The following is a 21,559-nucleotide window of genomic DNA, read 5'->3' on the forward strand; positions in this document are numbered from 1 at the left end:
TGAAAGTGAAAAAAAGTGAAAGTGACGTGACATTCAGCCAAGTATGGTGACCCATACTCAGAATTAGTGCTCTGCATTTAACCCATCCGAAGTGCACACACACAGAGCAGTGAACACACACACACACTGTGAACACACACCCGGAGCAGTGGGCAGCCATTTTATGCTGCGGCGCCCGGGGAGCAGTTGGGGGTTCGATGCCTTGCTCAAGGGCACCTAAGTCGTGGTATTGAAGGTGGAGAGAGAACTGTACATGCACTCCCCCCACCCACAATTCCTGCCGGCCCGGGACTCGAACTCACAACCCTTCGATTGGGAGTCCGACTCTCTAACCATTAGGCCACGACTCCCCCACAATTTTGATTGTTTGATGGGCTATGATGAAAGATGTGATGTGCAATGAGAACTGTCCATGACTTTTTAATGTTGGTATGATTCAAAGTTCCAGTGCTCTTTTAAAAGTCAGAGTTTGGATGTGTTGGATGTGTCAGAAAGAAAAAAAAAAATGTGTTTGTGTATTTTGCAGTTCAGTGTTTGGGAAGCTATACAAACTAGACATTCAATAAGAAGAAATGGAGGGTGGGGACTGAATTACTGCATTAAAAAATTGATTGGATGGTTAAGTGGCCACTATATAACAGGTTGTTGGAGCGAATGGGTTTGAACCAGTGGGTCATTTTTTTCTGGTTTTGATAAGCGAATGAGACACATTGCAAGTTACATATATGTGGGAGGTGTATGCAACTGCCACTATAAATGGGAATGTTAATGTATATCATGTAACATAGGGCTTGGTGACATTAGTGGAAAAGGAAAGTTTTTGCTTATTTATTTATTTTTATTTTTTTATTTTTTGAATAACTTGCACCAAATAGTTCACAATGAGACCTGGAACAATGATAGATATATATTATAATCAGGGGTGCACATAAGCGGTTTGCAGGTCCGCATGCAAAATAAAAAATGCTATAAAATAAGTTCTGACAGCACATTTGGTATACAGCTGTTAATACACAATTACCATTTTAGATTGACAAACTGTACTATATAAGATTTCTTTTCAAACTGAAAGCATGAATCTAGGCTATCCCATGCCGTTTTCAAAGCACAATGCAAAACTGCAACATTCATTCACTGACGCTCTTTAATCAGCAGCAGTGCTAAATCAGGAAGCGCGTATACTTACTTGCCGGCAATCTGCCAAAAATAAAAGCCTGCAGATTTAACATTTGAAAATGATGAAAACACTTTTATTTCTATATTTTTAGATGCTTTTATCCAAAGCGACTTACAGTTGCATACATAAAGTGATTCTTCTTAAAGAGGCAAACAAATAAAGTAGTAGTAAATATTAGCATTTTATTTTTAAGTTTACTATAAAATAATTGTGTTTGTATTTAATACTAGGCCTACCTTTTATTTTTTATGATATTATCACAGATTATTATTTAGTTTATTATTTTATAAATAAAAAAACTAAATAAATAAAGTGCAATAATATTCTAACTATTTTATTTTTTTTAACTATTTTATTTTTTAACTATATATTTTAATGGGTCACGCTATATGCAGTGTGAGGACCAAACCAAATCTCCAGGTTCTCTTATGAGAACCAGGCTGAAAAAATTATGTGCACCCCTGATTGTAATAATATCTATAATTATTGCCTCTTTCTGAAGTATTATGTAAACACATATGCATATCTCTTTATTTATACAGTTCTATATAGAGTAAAAATGCACAAATCTGTACATAAATCAATCTACTGTTCCAGATTCATACACATTATTTACTGTTAAGTCTTACTATTTAAATGTTTTTGTTGTTGTTGTTTTCAGTTTTCATGTCAGATGTGTATGTATGTATGTATGTATGCATGTATGTATGTACCAGGAGCACAAACAAACAAACAAAAAAAAAATAAATAAATAGTTAATTAATTAATTCTGATTCTGATTCTGATATCGGAGATTGGTCTGTCAATAGGTTTGGTTTTCTCAACTGCACAACAGCAAAACAGGGGTGCACTTTCCATACACTGACATTGACTTAAACATTGAGGAATTTAGCTAGTCATAAATGTTTCCTGAAATCATAGTAAGATGGTTGCACCTCTGTCGTTTGAACCATGTTAGTTCAACAATATAGGACTGTTGTTAATTACTTCACACACAGATTAGGGAGTAACAACTTCTAATAATTAACTGACTCAAGATCACAATTAATGTGGTATTATAATAATCCATTTACACAAATAACAGAAGGGAATTTTTTTTTTTTTTTTTTATCACGTGCAGTATGTAATTGCTGTACAATATACTCCTGAATACATGCAGTTCATTGCAGTATCTCTGTATAGAACATCGTAGGCCTTTCTGAAAGCTACGTCACTATTGTTTCTGTTGTTTTGCTTCATTTGATATTTGATTCATTGCTGGTTCCCTCCTATGTCTGGGATTCTATTACGCATTTTGGCACATACAAACTCTTCAAAAATGCAGCTGATTGTTGACAAGCTAAAACATATAGATTAAAATGTATACAGTATATTTTTAATTGGAATGAAATACAATGTCTTACAATGTTCTGCATGATAGCTTTTGTCAAAGAGCATAATCTGTTGTCATAATAACTAGAAGCTGAGTTTTTTTCCCATATAAATTGAGCAGTTAATCAAAGTCTTCTGAAAATTGTTGTATATGGTGAATAGATATAATTCAGGCTTTTATTCACATTTTCATGTATTCAATGCGCATACACATAGAATACATCAAATATGGCAAACAAAAGCCAAATACACATGCTTGACACAACAAACAAACCTCAAATGTTGTTGCATGTATATATTTTTAAGTCCAGGCTAAAGACATTTTTATTTTCAAAAGCATTTGGCTGATGAGATATTTGTACGATTTTGTAATTTTTCTGTTTGTTTTTGTTTTTGTGTGTTTTTTTTTTCTTTCTGTTTTTAATGTCCTAATGGAAAGCACATTGGTCGACGGAAGTTGTAATTAATCGTGCTATATAAATAAATTAATATTGTCATTGTCATGTTATCCAAACATCATCAAGCTTTCATTAAACCAATATTGACGTCCTCTATTTATGTGCTGATCAGTGTTTATATGTCTGTTTATATGTCTGAATTATGTCTGTTCACCATACACATCAATTGATTTATATGAATTATATTTGCCATATTTTTATGAACTTTCTGACAATTATGAAAATGAAAAACTCATACTAACTAGAAACTAACTAAAATTAGAATGCTTCTAATCACTGGTCAAGAGCTGTAGTTCCAACCACACAAGTTATTGTTGTTATGCTGTTTGGAAATGTTTGTTGGAACTATGGTTTTACAGGATCGTCAACTGTGCTGGCAACAATTTGCAACCATAGTTGGTAGAGGTCGACCGATATTGGATTTTGCTGATACCGATAGCTAGGTTGGACCACACAGGCCGATACTGATTAATTAACTGATAGTATTTAAAATGGATACTGAAAAAAAAAAAAAAAAAAAAAAACTAAAATAGTACTTTATTAACAAAAAAAAGTAGTAGTAGTAGTAGTAATAATAATAATAATAATAATAATAATAATAATAATAATAATAATAATAATAACAGTAATAGTAATAGTACATTTTGAAATAACCACACTCTAATAGGGCCCTATGAAATCTGTTAATTTTTTTCCTAAATTCCATTTTATTTATTTCCAAATTCTGTTATTTAATTTTTCTGGATTCTGTTTTTTCCATTTTAATTTTACTCCACTCCTTTTTAATAGTTAAATTAAAGTTAATTAATCATAAAGTCTAATTAAATAAAATCATGAAACTTACACATTTTCAAATCAGTTTAATAAAAGTTTAAAAAAATTACATGATTAGGGCCCTATGAAATGTTTTATTTTTTCTCACCATATTTTTTATTTTATTTTACCAAATACTGTTTTAGCACGTCTAATTATTTGAACGCATAAAACAACTTAATTTATTTATTTTTTCTTAAAGAAGCCTAATGATTTTTCCCCTCAAAAATTCTGTGTGTATTTACATTTTTATTGTTATCAAATCAAGGCATGAAACATTCATTTTATTTTTCTTTTAATTACTTAAAATTAAGCAAGCTTTTTTGGCAAACAAAGGGGATTTACTATTAAAATTAAAACATGGAAGAAATGTTGTATGATTATTCCTTAAAAAATAATGCTTGTTTCATTTTAGTAGAAAGTCCTCATTTAGTGAGACAGCAGACGCTGAAATCACCGCAAGCGTCACATGCGCTAAACTGTGAATTCCGTTTTTATGAATGGATTTCCGGGATTCCGTCCGTGTTTTCTGCATCGCGGAAAACATAGGGCCCTACAATTATACCAGCACAATGTTTACTCTCGCACTTTAACTGCTTCTCTTATTGAGCACTTAATGATTGTCTAATCAAAATAAAAGAGCAGCGCTGAGTCTAGCAGAACTCACCGGTATCACACACACTCCGGACGCATTGCGTTCAACACGAGCAGCGGTCTAAAACTGTTTATTTAATTACCGAACGGACACAAGCTGACTACAAGAATGAATAGTGAGGCAAAGATAATTTGAAGTTAAGTGTTTTAAAAAACGGAGCAAACGGAAAGAGCGATATTATAGCTCTATAAATAAAGCATACAGACTTTATTAGCACCACAGAAAGACAAACGTTTCAATGGAAATGCTCAATATACAATTCATTATGTACATTAACAACGATTCGGGGCGAATATAATGTAATTTAATGGAAAACTATGTGAATGGCACGTGCTGTCAGTGATTTCAGCCACTAGAGGCCGCTCTCGTACTGTATAATGAAAACAAAGCCTTCTCAGCCGCTCCAGCAACGGACCCAACCCGGGAAACTATCAGCCGCTCCAGCAAGGGACGAAACGCGGAAAACTATCGGCATGGATTTTTGCCGATAACCGATTGTTCCAGCAATCGACTATCGGTGCCGATTAATCGGCAAAACCGATAATCGGTCGACCTCTAATAGTTGGATAACAAGGCTTCTGGGAAATGACTCCCCAGATCTTTCAGAGACTTTAATTTATTTTTATTTAATTTATTTTTTTTGTAAAATTATTTAGACAATTTATTAGACAATCAGGAAGAAGCCTGATGTAGGACAAAACAGGAAATGTGCAGGTCTGAGTTACTGAGAAACCAGATGGCTGGTGCAACAGTAATCATTAAATCTAGAGCAAAGTTTCTAAGGAGAAAAAGAAAAACAGCAGGTCTCTCTCTCTCTCTCTCTCTCTCTCTCTCTCTCTCTCTCTGTCTCTCTCTCTCTCTGTGGTGTGTTTTTTTTTTATGAACTCCCCATCTAGAATGATGGACATGTTACTGCAGCTTCTACTCTGCAGTGTTCCACCAAATTAAGCACCACAGACTTGGGCTAACACCTCAAGAATGTTTCTCCAGCTGTTTCAGTAGAATTATCCATGAAAAAAATAATTACAAGACTAGGACACTACAATGTATATGTATTACAACGCTTGTAAATCGGGAAGAAGTTGGCGGGAACCGGTGAACATTTAAATAAAAACTAATAAAATAAACACAAAATAGCGCGACAGCCCCTAGCGGACGACTGCCTCGCACAAACAGAACCAAAGCACAAAATAAAATGCAGGCCTGGTCCTCTCTCGTCCTTCATTGTCGTTAATCCTCCTCTTATCCTTCCAGAGCTCCTCCGTGGGACTCGAGACCGGTGAGTGGTGCAGGTGTCGCTCATTTTCAATTACTCCACCGGCCTCACTCCATTCCCACGGCTCTCGGCCCTGCCCCACTCGTCACAATATGCTTTAAGCTTATAACCCTATTAATGTGTTCAGTTCAAAAGAATAGGAGTGAAATGCTTACTCCCTTAATAGACGTTTTCAGATTCTTAATTCTTAAATAAAGCTTACTGGCAATGCTCCTTGTGAGACTGCAAGGCAAAAATCTGCACCTCAAATCTGCATGTAATAAACATTTTTTTTTCCTTCAAATACAGCTGATTTAATAATCTGTCTTGGCTTCTCTGAAGAAAATTCAATTTCTAATATTACCACAACAGTTCTTTTGATTCAACCTTTGTTGCAGAAAGAACCAAATGAGATAAAAGTGATAGAAATCAAATTTGTGAAATGTTTAGATCCATAATTCAAGTCTCAAGTGTTTTGGCACTTGACTGAAAGTGAAATAAAAGTGTAGAACAAAGACCAAAGCAAAAATGTTTGATGACTGAAATTACCAACAAACTAATGCTAGAGCAACATCGGCAGACCTGTCTAATGCTCTCTCACAAGTACAAAACTGATAACTTTTAACTTGGAGGCTTTACGATAAGATTCAGAAAGCAAAGAGTGTAATCACTTCTCTTTTTGCTGCAGCTGAAAAGACTGTTGATATAAAGCATTGGTCAAAATTTATTGGTTACACAGCCAGAGCCTCTTCATGTGAATGAATATGTACCAAATGTAAGAAGCAAAACTGAGGAGAAAAAAAGGGCTATAGGGTGCGTAAGCATTTGATGCAAACTTACTTAGCACTTTTTCTATCACACAGCCCAGCTGCCTGCCAATTGTTCCAGTGACATGCTTGTTCATTTTCTCAATAATTATCAAATCAACCTTGATGAGATGGCACATAAGTCACAGCGAGAGGTCATTCGTACTGCAGTGATGATGTTATCATGCTTACTTGCAACTGCAGTACTTAGAAAAAAGCTTTTACCTGCTTGCTAAAAATACACATTTCATATAAAGAAGTGCTTGCCGCTAGCAGCTTTGCAGTATGACAGTTAGTTTTGAAAAATAGTTGGGCTGTAAGTTGTGTTATAACATATGCATAAAGTTGCAGGTAGTCACTTTCTTTAACATCAAGTCATATTTATTTGTATAGCTCTTTACACAATATGCATCATTTCAAAGCAGCTTTACAGAAAATCATATTGTTGTATCAATAATGCCTTAGTGCTGTACCATAGAACAAAATTTTAGATCAAGCTAAATTGTGTGAAAGTGAGATCAAACATCATAAGGAAAAAGTTATTAAGGGATTTAGATTTTTTATTTATTTATTTATTTTTTTTTTTTTTTTTTTTTTTTTGTGAGATCAACAAATAAAGTTATGATCAGTTGTCTTAAAAATCAATGTGGATATTTTCAAAATATAGTTAGAAGTCATTTGTAATATAAATCCACTTTGACTAAACCTAAACTTGATTAGACTGGACATGGACACAGACACAGCTCACCACAGTGGTTACACAAAACAAAGCTAGACAAGGAACAATGGAAACATGAGGGCTATATACACAAAGACTAATAAAAAGATGTACTTGTGAACAATCAAGACCATGGACCAATCAGAACATAACACATGAAAAATCAAGACACATGGGGGGTATATATATATATATATATAAACTTTGCACAGCCATTAAAGAGGAGTGTACCAAAATTCCACAGGCCACAATCAACAACCTGATCAACTCTATGCGAAGGAGATGTGTTGCACTGCGTGAAGCTAATGTTGGTCACACCAGATACTGACTGTTTTTTTCAGACCCCCCCGGACCCTCCAATACAGTAAAACTGAAGATTTTAGAGTGGGCTTTTATTGTGGCATAAGGCATACCTGTGCAATAATCATGCTGTCTAATTAGCATCTTGATATGCCACACCTGTGAGGTGAATGGATTATCTTGGCAAAGGAGAAGTGCTCACTAACACAGATTTAGACAGATTTGTGAACAATATTTGAGAAAAATAGGCCTTTTGTGTACATAGATAAAAGTTTTAGATCTTTGAGTTCAGTTCATGAAAAATGGGGGCAAAAACAAAAGTGTTGTGTTTATAATTTTGTTCAGTGTGTATTGTTGTGTTTATAATTTTGTTCAGTGTGTATTATCAATATAAATTTCTACAGGTAAATCTTTTAGTATTTATTTATTTGTATGTATGTGTGTATATATATATATGTATATATATATATATAATATATATATATATATATATATATATATATCTATATATATATATATATATATATATATATATATATATATATATATATATATATATATATAGATATATATAGATATATATATATATATAACACATTGAAAGTCCAAATTAATGTACAACAGTCTCATTTACTGAGCTGGTGAGCAGCGCACAGATACAGTGGTGTGATCATACACTGTAATGCAAGCCAAAGAATGTGAGGAAAATACATTAAGATTTTCTACTCTTCTACTTCAGTAGTACAATTGATGTGTTATTGTTCCCAGCCCTTTTTATTTAACTTGTACTGTGCTTTAAACATAATTACACAAAGAAAACTCCCGCTGCAAGCTAATCACATATGCATGGCTGTGACGTAATGAGTAGTCAGTGCTGGGCTGTGTTCATTAAGTGCTTCATCTTTGCTTGAGTAAGAAAGTGAGAGACTGAAACAGCAAGAGCAATTTAACTCCCAAACGTCTCACAAGAATGACTCTTTTTGCCATCGTGAGGAGGGCTTCCCTCTCCTATTCAAAAAGGGGTAATTGCATCATTTTTCAAGCAGGGCCCCCGCCTAAGACATAAGCTGGCCACATTAATCAAACTAATGGAGAAGTAAGTGATCTGAAATATAAACTTTAATCATGTTTCCCTGCACCCACGTAATTTAAGCCATTCAGTCTGTAGCCCTTTACACACAAAGAAGAAGAAAGCCATCATAAGACAATTATTTGTGAATAAGATTAAAAGGTTAAATGTCATCAAGAAATGTTTGAAATTTCACCATGCCAAAATCAACATATTATATTATATTATATTATATTATATTATTTTATATTATATTATATTATATTATATTATATTATATTATATTATATTATATTATATTATATTAAAATAATTATATTATATTATATTATATTAAAATAATATATAATTATATAAAATAAAACTCGTATGGGCACATTTTACTGCAAGTCATGCTTTTGAATTGGGACAGAATGTTGCAAAGCAAATCAAATATTAATGGTCCTAAAAATAGACCTAATTTTATTTTATGCAAAATATTTCTCATTTCTTCCTTTTTTATTTTTTTTTCTTTTCTTTAATTATTTATTTTTATTTTTATTTTTATTGGGCTGAAATACCACCTAGAACTGTTTTTGACAGTTTTCATGAGATTCACCCAACCCAAGAGCTTTTTTTTCTTCCACATTTGTATTCCATTGAGCACTGTGCAATGATAAGCAATACATGTTTGAATTAAGAGTGTAGCTGCCAGACAAGATCAGGATAACAGTGACAAGTAGTGTGGGTTTGATATCCAGCAGCATGCCTCCTGTGGGTCTGGACCACAGAATGATGATGTGTTTATTTCTTCTAATATAGATACGGGCCAGGGCAAAAAGCAGCTTTCTGCAGAGAGCCTTAACACTGCCCACAAACCCATTTTGTTTTCCACACTGTCTCCATCAAGCAATAAGCAATTCACGATTAGCTCACCCTTAGCCTCTTTCCCCGTAGGCCCGACCCAAAGCATCTCGAAACTACTCCCTAATCAATCATTAAACCTAGTTCGCAGTATAATTTGGTATTCCTTCGCATGTGTTCTTTCTGTTGGGTTTTCTTCACCTTAGTTCAATTGTATATTACGCAGGAAGTCAGGAGTTAGACTGACCTGGCTCACTGAGGAGAAGCTGTGTGCCATTGCTCATCTAAAATATAGAACTTGGGAAACACTTTATTTTGATTGTCAACCAACTAAGAAAAAGGAGGGACCAGGGCCATGGCCGTAGCCAGGATTTGAAAATTTATGAGGTCTGGGGTGGGGTTAAGAATTATAATATAATAACCCCACATACAACTCATTATATACACTAACTCTTTAAAAGAGACAGACATGTTGATGTTTGTGAAAGATGTTTTCTCTGTTTTGGAGGAATGAGCATTGTTAAATAATATCATATTGCACCATTAGGGGTGTAGAATTTTATCAGTAGTTTATTATTCATTCAACAATACATAGCCCTATTACAGTAATACAACTATATAAGTAATACAATTACTGTTGTAGTTTTCATTAATAACCATCTCCAGATGATAACTTTGTCTAGTGATCTCATGAATGTTGTTAGCATGATTTTGTGAAAATGTAACTACAGTACTCAGTGAAATAGCATAGACTTCTTCATTGCTGTTTGCAGTTTTTTCATTCTGTAACTACATGTTCTACAGATCTCTGCACTAGTGTCATATGCTATTATTTTGATAGATGAAGTTTCTGAGAGATCATATCATGTTTTTTTGTTGTTGTTTTTTTTGTGTGTGTGTGTGTGGGTTTGCCTTACACAATGTGATATCCTGTCAATAACATTTTTGTGGGCTCTTTTGATTACTGTCAGTTTTTGGCAATTATCGCAGTGTGGCCAGATATTGCTAAGAAAAAAAAAAGTAATTAATAAATACTGAAATGAGTTCAAATCTTTTGTAAATAAAATAATATAAAGATATTGCTAACCCTAAACTGCAAAGTCCAAAGATGCTTATAATAACTGGATCTGGCAACTCTGTGCCCGCGCCCTCACTCACAATTCTCTCATTCCTCGTTCACTCTGCCAGTGTCTCGAGCTAAACATTCTTGCAAATTGTCTAAACCTAATTATACATGCAGACACTCATATGAGGAGCTTTAAACAGCAGATTAGTCATTTAGAAAACTAATTTTATTTTTGAACATGAAAAATTTACGGAGGTCCGGACCTTGGTGACCTCATAGCTGGCTACAGGCATGACCAGGGCCATATAGAGCCCCTGAATATCAGAAGTACTTAAAAGGATGAGTTCTTTTGACCCCAACACTCTAGAAACTAACTCTTGCATTAACTTCTTGACAAACACTTAAAGGGGTCATATGATGTTGCTAAAAATGGTGTATTTGGTGTAATGAAATGAGTTTATGCAGTTTAAGGTTCAAACAACACATTATTTTCCACATACTCTATGCCCCACCTTTCTGAAACGTGTAGTTTTTTACAAAGCTCATCGGTCTGAAAAGCGAGGTGTACGCTGATTGGCCAGCTATCCAGTGTGTTGTGATTGGCCGAATGCCTCAAGCGTGTGACGGAAATGTTACGCCCCTTGCCATACTGTGATGTGTGTCCCGGTCAGAACACCAACGCTAAAAGACAAAACCAATAAAACCCATTACAAACGAGCCATTTGTTGCATCCAGTGGGGACATAATTATGAATTATAATGACTTATACTGTGTTTTAAACATAACCTTTTAAAACCATGTAACATAAAACCATGTCTGCATTTGTGATCAGAGAAATGACAAACAACAAGCGCTACTCTACACCAGTGGTTCTCAATTCCAGTCCTCGCGCCCCCAGCTCTGCATATCTTGCATGTCTCTCTTTGTTAACACTCCTGATTCAAATAATCAGCTCATTAGAAGTGAGCTCTGTGCATGAACTGTGTTACCATTGACATTGTCCCTACACAGTGTTCATTGCTCCCTACTCCCTGAGTAGGGGAAATCTTACCTTACTTCAGAACATTCATTCACGGATTTGTGCTTCCACAACGTCTTCACACACAGACAAGTGTGACATCATATACTGTAAATAAATACAATTTAAATTCACGTCTCGCACACTTCAATGCACTTTGAATGGAACATATGCGTTTGCTTCGAACTGTAATCATGGCAGAATATCCTGTGATGTCCACTTCGCAGGGCACTGACTTTCGAATAGAACAAACGCCTGAAGCCATAAGAGAAACATACAAAATTTGCAGAGCAGGGGGGCGTGAGGACTGGAATTGAGAACCGCTGCTCAAAACTCAAGTCTTAACTTTTATTTAGAACATCTCTTTGGGTTTGAGACTTTAGTTTTTGCAAATTTCCAGATCTTCTTTATGCACCAAGAGCTTGTAACACTCCAAAGAGTAAGGAAAAATTTAAATCGCATCATATGACCCCTTTAATAAATGTGACTGTGTCACATATCTCAAAGTCCAAAGATGAAGACAGGTCCAAAATTTCCAACATGAAGGTATTCATATGATACAATAAACAAAAAATTATTCAAACATACAATGAACTCAGGAAACAAAGGAACTTAAGAATATTTAGAAAAGATGAACAGGTTTGACAATCAATTGAACTGTCATGGTAACTAAAGAGAGTGAGAGAGTACAACAAAGACAACAGCAAAAAAACAAAAAACAAACAAACAAACAAACAAAAAAACAACTAAATGTCCATGATAAGGAAAACTAAACTGACATTCTGAATGTATCACTTAATTACTATTATTTTTATTTATTTATTTATTTATTTTTTTACATATTTTTAGGTTTTTAGCTTACTGTACCTTTCAAAAGTGTGGGGTTTAGTAAGATATTATTATTATTATTATTATTATTATTATTATTATATTAATAATTTTATTATGTAAGGACGCATTCAATTTTATCAAAAGTGGCAGTAATGACTTCAATATTTATACAAAAACAAATCTATTTCAAATAAAAGCTGTTTTTAAACTTTTTGACTATTTATCATGTAATCCTAAAAAAATTAACATGTTTACAGAAAATAAATAAATGAATAAATAATAATAATAATAATATTAATAATAATATTAATAATAATAAATATTAAGCAGCAAAACCAGTTTCAACATTTATAATAAGAAATGTTTCTTGCGCAAATCAGAATGATTTCTGAAGGATCATGTGACAGACTGGAGTAATGATTGTAAAATACAGATATCTCAAAATATATTTAAATAGCACTATATATTTAAATAGAGATATTTTAAATCATAGTATTTGACAATATTACTGTTTTTACTGTATTTTGAATGATAGTGTATGGCCTTTTCACCTTTAGTTAGTTAAGCACAATAAGAGAACAGACAGGAAACCATGACATAGAAGGGATGGGAATTGGACCAGTAAAGAACCTAGAGCAGAGATTTGAACTCAGGTTGCCAGAAATACAACCACACCATATGTCAGAGCACTGCCTACAAAGCTGTTTCTCTGATATGCTATTTCTCTTTTAAAGCTGTTGTAATATAGCCAATATAGGCACACCTGTGACGCCAAATCAGTTCAATTTCACAAGCTGCAACGTGGCTTGGCAGCCATAAACAGGTACGATGACTAACCAGATTCACCATGATGCATAATAAAGATATCTTTTCCATGTTTGAACTAGCTGTGATAGCAATACAGTACATGATAAGTTACAGGGGTTTCCATATTTGGAATGGTTTCAATTACTGTGCAGTAAGGATGCTCTCCTGTTCTGTATCACATATGTGCACTTCAATAAGCTGAAAGAATGCATGTTAAGATGTTTACATGCCAGGCAAATTCTGAGTCATGGGCAAAAATCTACCTGTGTTTATGCCTTACCTGTTTATGACCTAAGGCCTAAAAAGGAAAACAGTGTAATAGGTTTACATGACAAAACACATTCTCAGCTTATTAACCATAATCAAAGTTTATAATTGTTCATTTTTTATTAATTTTATTATGTTCTCATCCATTTGTTGAGAAAACAGCAATATCTCAGCCACACACTATTCTTATTGGCTGTGTTTTGTTATTTATTTTGTTGCATTTTGTCAGAGGGTTACAAATTACTGGGGCTCACGAGTTTCCACAACAAGAGGCCTAGTCTGGAAGGTGATCTCAAATAAGGTGGCCACTGTATATAGCCTCTCCTGACACAAGATTTTTAGTGCATATCTCTATTCATGGACATGAATAGACTGAAATGATTCAGTCTGTCCTTTCAGATAATTTGCATCTCATCGCTAATAATCCTCTTAGTTTAATGGAGGTCTCCTCAGTGATATGAACCATCAAGTCCTTCAGCTGTCAGATACACGATGATGATGATGATGAATCTATGTCCCACAGTCAGTTTTCAGGGGTTAGCATACATTCAAATAAACCAATTCATACGCAAATGTGTTTTCCACACACTTCAGAAGAGAATTTGCATCACTCTGAATTATACTGTTGCCATCCAAGAATGATGACATATACCTGGATGAACACTTTTCTATCTGCAAACTGTAATTGAGGTCAGTCCCCATCTCTCATCCACTTTCTCATTTGTAATTTCTCACTTTTTTTTCCTTCTTTTTTTCTCCCACTGTTCATTTCTTGGCAACAGTTTTAACGCATCAGTTGTGGCTGTTCAGTGAGCCCCAATTCATAGAGTGTTAACTCACTTTCCTGTTGTCTCAATCCATGTTGTTTCTCTTCTATTTTGAATTTTAGACATCTCCTTGCATGAAATCTGTTGTTGTTTATAAAATGCCCAGGCTGGCAACTTTCCAATCAAAATATGAAAGGATTCCAGGAGGAGTCCATCCTATCTTTGCCCTTTCTGAACATCATCACTGTGGGGCATGCATTTAGAGTTGGAAGTGAAGAATGATGGATTGGGACAATGCAATAAAATCTCTGATAGGTGGAGTGGAAATAAGCTTGTTTTGGAAAGATAGGCCATAGGTATATCACAAAATATCATTCTAAATTTGACTTGCTGTTAAGTTTATTCGTGTATGGAATGACAGTCCTTAAGATAACTGCATGTTATTGCAGAGAGAGAAAAGCTGATTACTAGAAGCAATAAACCAAAAGTGATTACTCCAGGGAACTCTGCTCATTCAAACCCTCTCCAGAAGTTGTGGTAAAGCATCAGAAGAATTTTAGCATTTATAGAAGATGCATTCACACTCGTTCTTTAACAGTGCTGTTTATGTCCCTGTTACTCTGTACACTGTTTGTAGGGGTGGGGGGTGGGGACAAAGAAAAAGAAAACAGTAAAATGTTTTATTATTGTAAAAATTTACAAGCAATTTCTGAGTATTTTTTTTTTTTTTTAAATACAACAGTATTTCTGTTACAGGATAGATAGACAGAGAGAGCTTTAAAACCTAAACAAAAAATATTTAATGTGAATGGGCATACGTTATCAATTTTACTATGGTGTGTGTGACATCTAGAGGTGAAGGGCTCTCTCTGTATATGCAATTGGATATGTATGTGCCTCAGGAATCATCGACATCCAACTATGGGTGTTTTCCCCTTCTTGTACACAAACAGCAGGCTAATCATAAACATGTCATTTCACTGCTGTCACTCCAGACCACCTTTATTGCCTCTTCTATCAAACACTACACACCACAAACCATGCAGGTGTCTGAGGGAGGGACAGGCATACAAACATCAACTCCATGGTGACAACAATAATAACAAAAATGAGCAATCTGTGTTTTGGATGACAGAATCCCACTAAATGGACATTTAACTGACTCATGCCATTTTCGACCAACAAGACCAAGGAATTTTAACACAATTTTCACGATTGTTTCCCTAGATCTCTGGATCTGCTAAGAAATCTTTATTAATTTATTATATTTGTTCAGTTTTTAATCATTTAAATGTGATTTTGTTATAATCACAGAGGTGATCACAACGATGAGTGAGTGTGTGTGCATCTGGTATTCCCTAAAACATTATAGAATCCATTTGAACTTTACAAACCTTTTAGAAACTTATTTGAAAAATAAAGGCCAAAATAAAGACAAGGCCAAGTGGTGTGATGTAGCTTGTTTAACTGTGAGTGTTAAATAATGCACTTCTTTAACTGGAGAGCGTTTGAAGAGCCTGCGTAGGGTGTAAAATCCCTATATAAAGTAGTATAAGTATAATGTGTAAGGATGTCTAGAAGCCTTACCATCCAACACACTTTCTATCAATCGTGTCATACTGATAAGTGATAACACCATGTATAGCACTTCTATGGGGCTGTATCTCAAATAGCAATAATGGTCAGTATTTGATTTTCACAAATCAAACTGACTTTCTATAGAGAACCTGATTTTTCATGGTAAAATAAATCTTCAACCAAGGCTCATTGGAAAACATGCCTCAAAACTGCAAAACCTATACATAAAATTCACTGAAGTTTACAGCCATTTTTTTTTATTCTTTTTCATACAACTTATGATTACAGAGGTAGATAATCTATTAATAAAGACTTATATTTGTATCTTTGCACAATCCTATGTAATGATCTCAGAACAATTTTACCATAGTGCATAGTTTGTAAAGTAATACATGTTGATGTTTGCACCACATATCTAGCTCCAGGAGTATGACTCACCTTAATTTGTAAACTTGCTTGATAACTCACTTTATGCAACATTGTACTTGCGCTGCATGTCCCATGAGGTATGAGTCACAATAAAAGAGATGACTTCAGTAAAAGCATTTTTATCTCACGTTTGCTTTTGTTAACACTATATTTTAGGTTTAGATTAGGGTTTAGTTTGGGTGGTATGTTATTTTAAAACAGGATACAGCATTTTACTTTCAAAGTGCAAAATTTTACAGAAATGTCACCAAAGGCATTAGTAGCTGTATCTGTGCATCACTGAGCTCTGAAACCTTTGTGAATACTGTAGTTGTAGTTAAAGTAGTCCCTCTGTAGTTCCTTTGTAGTTAAAAAAAACAGTTCATTCCATTTTAATGCATTCATTTGCCCTTGTAGGGAAATAAAATAAAATAAAATAATAAGCCTTATTGTATGATGTTGCAACAATCCTCCAGTTGCCTTTTCAGAAACGTAACCATCAGTGAAGTATTTTGCTTGTATGTTGTCACAGATGGGCACTAACACACGCAAATACTAACAAATACTTAAATTTAAAATTAGTATCAAAATAAAACATAGTATTTTGTATCTTGAAAATACACAAAATACATCTAAAATGGGCCATTAAGTGAAGTATCACTATAAGGGAAAAATCTGTCTGCATGAGCCAAAATCTGTCAAAACCAGTTGCACTCAATAGATCAGTCCTTGTGTTGTTGTAGTTTGGTTAAGGTGTTGATAATAACATTCATAATAAATATGAACAAAACAATATGCAGTATTTCACATTAAAATATTTTAAATGTATGGCATAAACTGACATAAAGTAAGAGTAAAATACAAAGTACAAAGTTGTATTTTCATATATGTATTTCATAAATTTTAAGCTTTGATTTTTTAACACTGTAAATGAATGTACTTTATTTAAACGTCCCATTTGGAGTGGATTTTAAAATAATTGCTGTTAATAAAGTCTGTTTCTATCATTTACTGATAAACAAAAGCTCATTACAGTAGCAGCTTATTACAGAATAACTGTAATAACAAAATAATTAAAATAAATAGAATATTATTATGTCACTTTCATTTAGCTAATAAGGAATGGTTAATGGTAGAAGAATTAAATTTAGGTGACATTTATAGAGAAACATAAAATAATATCATGGACAAACTCAGGCAGCTTCCCCACCCCCACCCCCATACTGTTCTCATTCACTGGTAAAGCATATTAAATTAAAATATTGAACTAAATGTGATGTTGAGTGGTTCAAATAGGCAAAGTTTAATTAATAATTCCAAGTTATACGTCTTGGCTATTGTCACATTGTGACAAAGGATCAGAGGGCTTGTTTTACAAGATTAATATTCTCTCTCTCTCTCTCTCTCTCTCTCTCTTTTTTTTTAATTAGACTAAAACATGAAAGTGCTCCTCCAGATTCTACTACCAAATGCATTTTTAATATTTGCTTGACATTTGAGCAGAAGGTCAAACTCATTATGTCAGCGTGTAATGAACAGAAATGGAAGGACATGGAGAGAATAGTGGTGGCCAAAAGATATTTTTTTCTTTTCTCTTTAAACAAGACCTTATGACTGAGACACAGATGGATCCATTTGCATAAAGATGACACATGAAAATAACACAAATTAGGATTAGAGACTAATTGACAGTGTGTACTAGTTTATATATAGTAGAATCCATTTTTCCAGTTTTGCTTTGCTCTAAAGCAGAGGTATTCAATGTTTTTAATGCTGTAACAAAGTTTGTAGATCGAGAAGAAGGATGCAGGAACCGGCAAACATTTAAACATAAAACTTTTACTAAATAAATAAACAAAACAAAAGTAAAAACATAAAACAACATAAAGTCCAGACCTGGTCCTCTCTCGTCCAGCACTGTCATCACTGTCGCTCATTATCATTAACTCCACTGGCCTCGCTCTGCTCCCACGACTCTCGGCCCCACCCCACTTGTCCCATACCCCATTGTCCCTCTCAGGCCGGGGGGATACCCTTGAGACTGCGCTCTACTCCCCCCCGGGGGCCCCATAATGGCCGCTGCAGCACCTGGGGGTAATGACAGATAAGGCGAGAGTAAAGGAGACGGAAGAATGAGAAGAGACAGAGACGAGAAAGGGGAGAGAGGAAAAACCCGATGGCTTCTCCTGTTGAGGGCAGCTGGCAGCGAGTCCAACGTTCCCTGCTCCTCCCCAAACATGGCGGACAGCAGCAGGCTCCGGCCTCTTGCCGAACGGCACCGACTCCTCCACTCCCTCTCGGATGGCAGCCACCCCTCCTCAACCCAGGAGCATGGCAGTGAGCTCTCTGTCCCACCTCGTCTTCCATTGTTTCAGCACCAACGCCTCGGCCAGCCACCTATGGTCTCCTCTCCTTCCTGTTGCCCGACATCCTCAGCACCGCAATCTCCCTCAGCAGCGAGGGATCTCTGGCAGCGTGTCCCTCCTTCCTTCTGGGTTTTGGCACCAATTTAACAAAGTTTGTAGATCGGGAAGAAGGAGGCGGGAACTTGTGAACATTAAAACATAAAACTTTAATAAATAAATAAACAAACACAAAACAAAAGTAAAAGCAGCGGCCCCTCATAGATGATTGCCGCATAAAACAACAACATAATGTCCAGACATGATCCTCTCTTATCCAACACTATCGTCACTCCTCCTTTTATCCTTCCAGAGCTCTTCCGTAGGACTCGAGACCGGTGAATGGCGCAGATGTCGCTCATTATCATTAACTCCATCGGCCTCGCTCCGCTCCCACGGCCCTCGGGTCAGCCCCACTCGTCACAAATGCCATGGGGCCAAGAACCAAGACCTATAAACAAGATATATAGGCAAGGTGGCTGTTACAAATTATATAAAATTACAATTTAGCCTGGCCTATGAATTACAATAGCATCATTTATATGCACTCTGAAGCCTTGTTCACACATATTCCACATTATTTACAATGTATGTAATTCTCAATTAATTACCTTTTTTTACCTATAAAATTCCAAATATTTAATGCATTTGCTTGATTGATGCAAAATGTATATTCTTTAATTTGAAAAATGGTTTATAAGAGTTTGTACAGCTCAAATTTCATTTTTGTCATGTTGCACACATTGAACTTTCATGATTTTACATATTATGATGCATATCATGATTTTGCCTGATACCATGCATTTTTCCTTAAGTTCATTATACTTCCAGACAACACTAAGCCATGCTAAAGACAATTAGTGTACTTTGTTGATAAACACTCTCTACCTTGCTGTCATTTTGTTTCTTAGCTGAAGATGATATTTGACAGGCTGCCTGTTCCATAGCGACTTTATTTGAAAGTAATATATTCTGTGCTGTCATACATGCTAAATACACAAAGAAAAAATGTGATAAAGACAAGACAGCTGAATGCATTTTATAGTCAGTTAGAATCAACACAACAGCCTGTATTGTGAGAAAGCGTAAAGTTTAGCATAAACACAGTTAAAACATTAATGTATATTTATATGCTCTATAAGACAAAAAGCAGCACAACACATTTAATTGGATAATTATAGTAAGGCAGTGCTATATTGATATATATAGCAATTCAAATAATTTAATAACAGTTTGTCCTCCTAACCCTTTACAAAATGGTCTGGCTACAGCATTTATCTAAAGTTAGATTTATCTGATAAGTATAACACATTGATAAATGTTGGATCGCACTAAATTCAGTCATGTAATTCTGTAAAATATAGTTTGTTTATAATGAATTGAATTAAACCTTTAAGCATAAACACATGCAAACAAACAAATAAACAAACAAATAGTGAACATCCTGTAATAGGTTCTATTTAGGTTATTAAAATTTAATTTTAGGGGAATATTCTGTATTTTCTGTGTTCTGTGAAAATATTACCAGTTTAGCTCCAACCCTTGTTAAAAAAAAAAAAAAAAAAAAAGAAATTGCTTCCCTCCCTGTACCTCATTGTAGTTTGTATCCCTTTGTAATGTTTTGTTCCTTTTTTATATTAGCTTTTCCAATATTACATATTAAGGAAATATTAATAAAGTTCTTCAGATGTGGCATACTATCGCGTTGAGTAATGTCGTTGTTTGCTTTGGTTTTTGAACACTGCTTGCATTGATGCTTGCATTTAGAAAATACTTTGAAAGGCCTTTTAGTCCAGAGCTACAGAAAAGTTTGACTGCAATGTTTGGACTAAAATTTCGGTGGTAAGTACTGTATATATATATATATATATATATATATATATATATATATATATATATATATATATATATATATATATATATATATATGTATATATAGTTTCCAGCCTACAGATTATTAGATAACTAGATAATTACTAGTTAGGTCTATTGCTTGTCGTGTCCATCTAGTAGATATGGGTGCTTTCTTTTTACTCTCACCTTTCTTCAAGCCATCTCTTAAATGTTAGGTAGCTCATTTACTCCTGCCACAGACAGCTCACATTGATTTGTTCTGTATTTGTGTCTCTATAGGCTGTGGAGACTAACCTGGCCTCTAAAGACAGTCACTGGGTGTTTGTGAATGAGGTAAGGAAATATATATTTTTTTCATGTTCATCTGCTTTCTTCTATTAACTGCACCCTCTTTCAGTCTTAACTTTTTATTTTATTAGTTTGCATGCAGTAAAAGATTATTTCTGCACATGGCAGCCTGAAATTTACTAAAATATACAAACATACAGTGAGAATTATTTAAATCAGGCACCCACAAAAATCTGTGTCAAACATTTGCATGAAACAATTCCCAGTCTCTACAGTTGGTTCTGAATACTAGATTGTAACAGTTTCAACAGTTGTGAGTTTTACCGTTACCGGGTTCTGGCAGGCTTAATACTTTTTTGTACTTGACACCTTTCAGCAGTTTAACAAAACAAAAGCAAAAAACAAACAAAAAACAACTTTCCATATGAGCATGTATTGAGAATGTACTTTACCATTTCAAGCCAATCAACACAACAAACAAAGAACAATTCAGCCTGTAAGGCAAGTGAAGTGGTAGTGGATAAATCCTAATAATCCATAGCCACACACACAAAAAAACGACAGTCCAAAAAAAGTAAAAAAAAAAAAAAAATTTGACCACTCGTGTGCACTACTCTGGGATACTGGATTCCTCAAAAGCACAAAAAAGTAATTCACACGAGATTCTACAAAGAGGAAACAGAGTAATTCTCTGTAAAAATGCTGCTAATTACAGGTAGTCTTGCGCAAAGATGTAAAAGAAAAAAGGTTTCCTATAGTCCCGTGTTTTGCCACAGAAGAGTGTCCCACACCCTGAGGTAGCCACCAC

At 34.6% G+C, this 21,559-nt stretch overlaps 1 protein-coding gene across 3 annotated transcripts in view; it reads left to right on the plus strand.

Moving 5' to 3' along the window:
* LOC109110240 (glutamate receptor ionotropic, delta-1-like) overlaps positions 1–21,559 on the plus strand; it is a 443,260-nt gene that overhangs the window by 331,148 nt on the left and 90,553 nt on the right. For all 3 annotated transcript variants that reach the window (XM_042767362.1, XM_042767361.1, XM_042767363.1), the window contains exon 5: positions 20,743–20,796. In XM_042767362.1, the coding sequence (XP_042623296.1) occupies positions 20,743–20,796 (54 nt within the window). The remainder of the gene's footprint in view (positions 1–20,742; positions 20,797–21,559) is intronic.

The sequence above is a fragment of the Cyprinus carpio genome, chromosome A12, assembly GCF_018340385.1.
Source record: "Cyprinus carpio isolate SPL01 chromosome A12, ASM1834038v1, whole genome shotgun sequence".
NCBI lineage: Eukaryota > Metazoa > Chordata > Actinopteri > Cypriniformes > Cyprinidae > Cyprinus > Cyprinus carpio.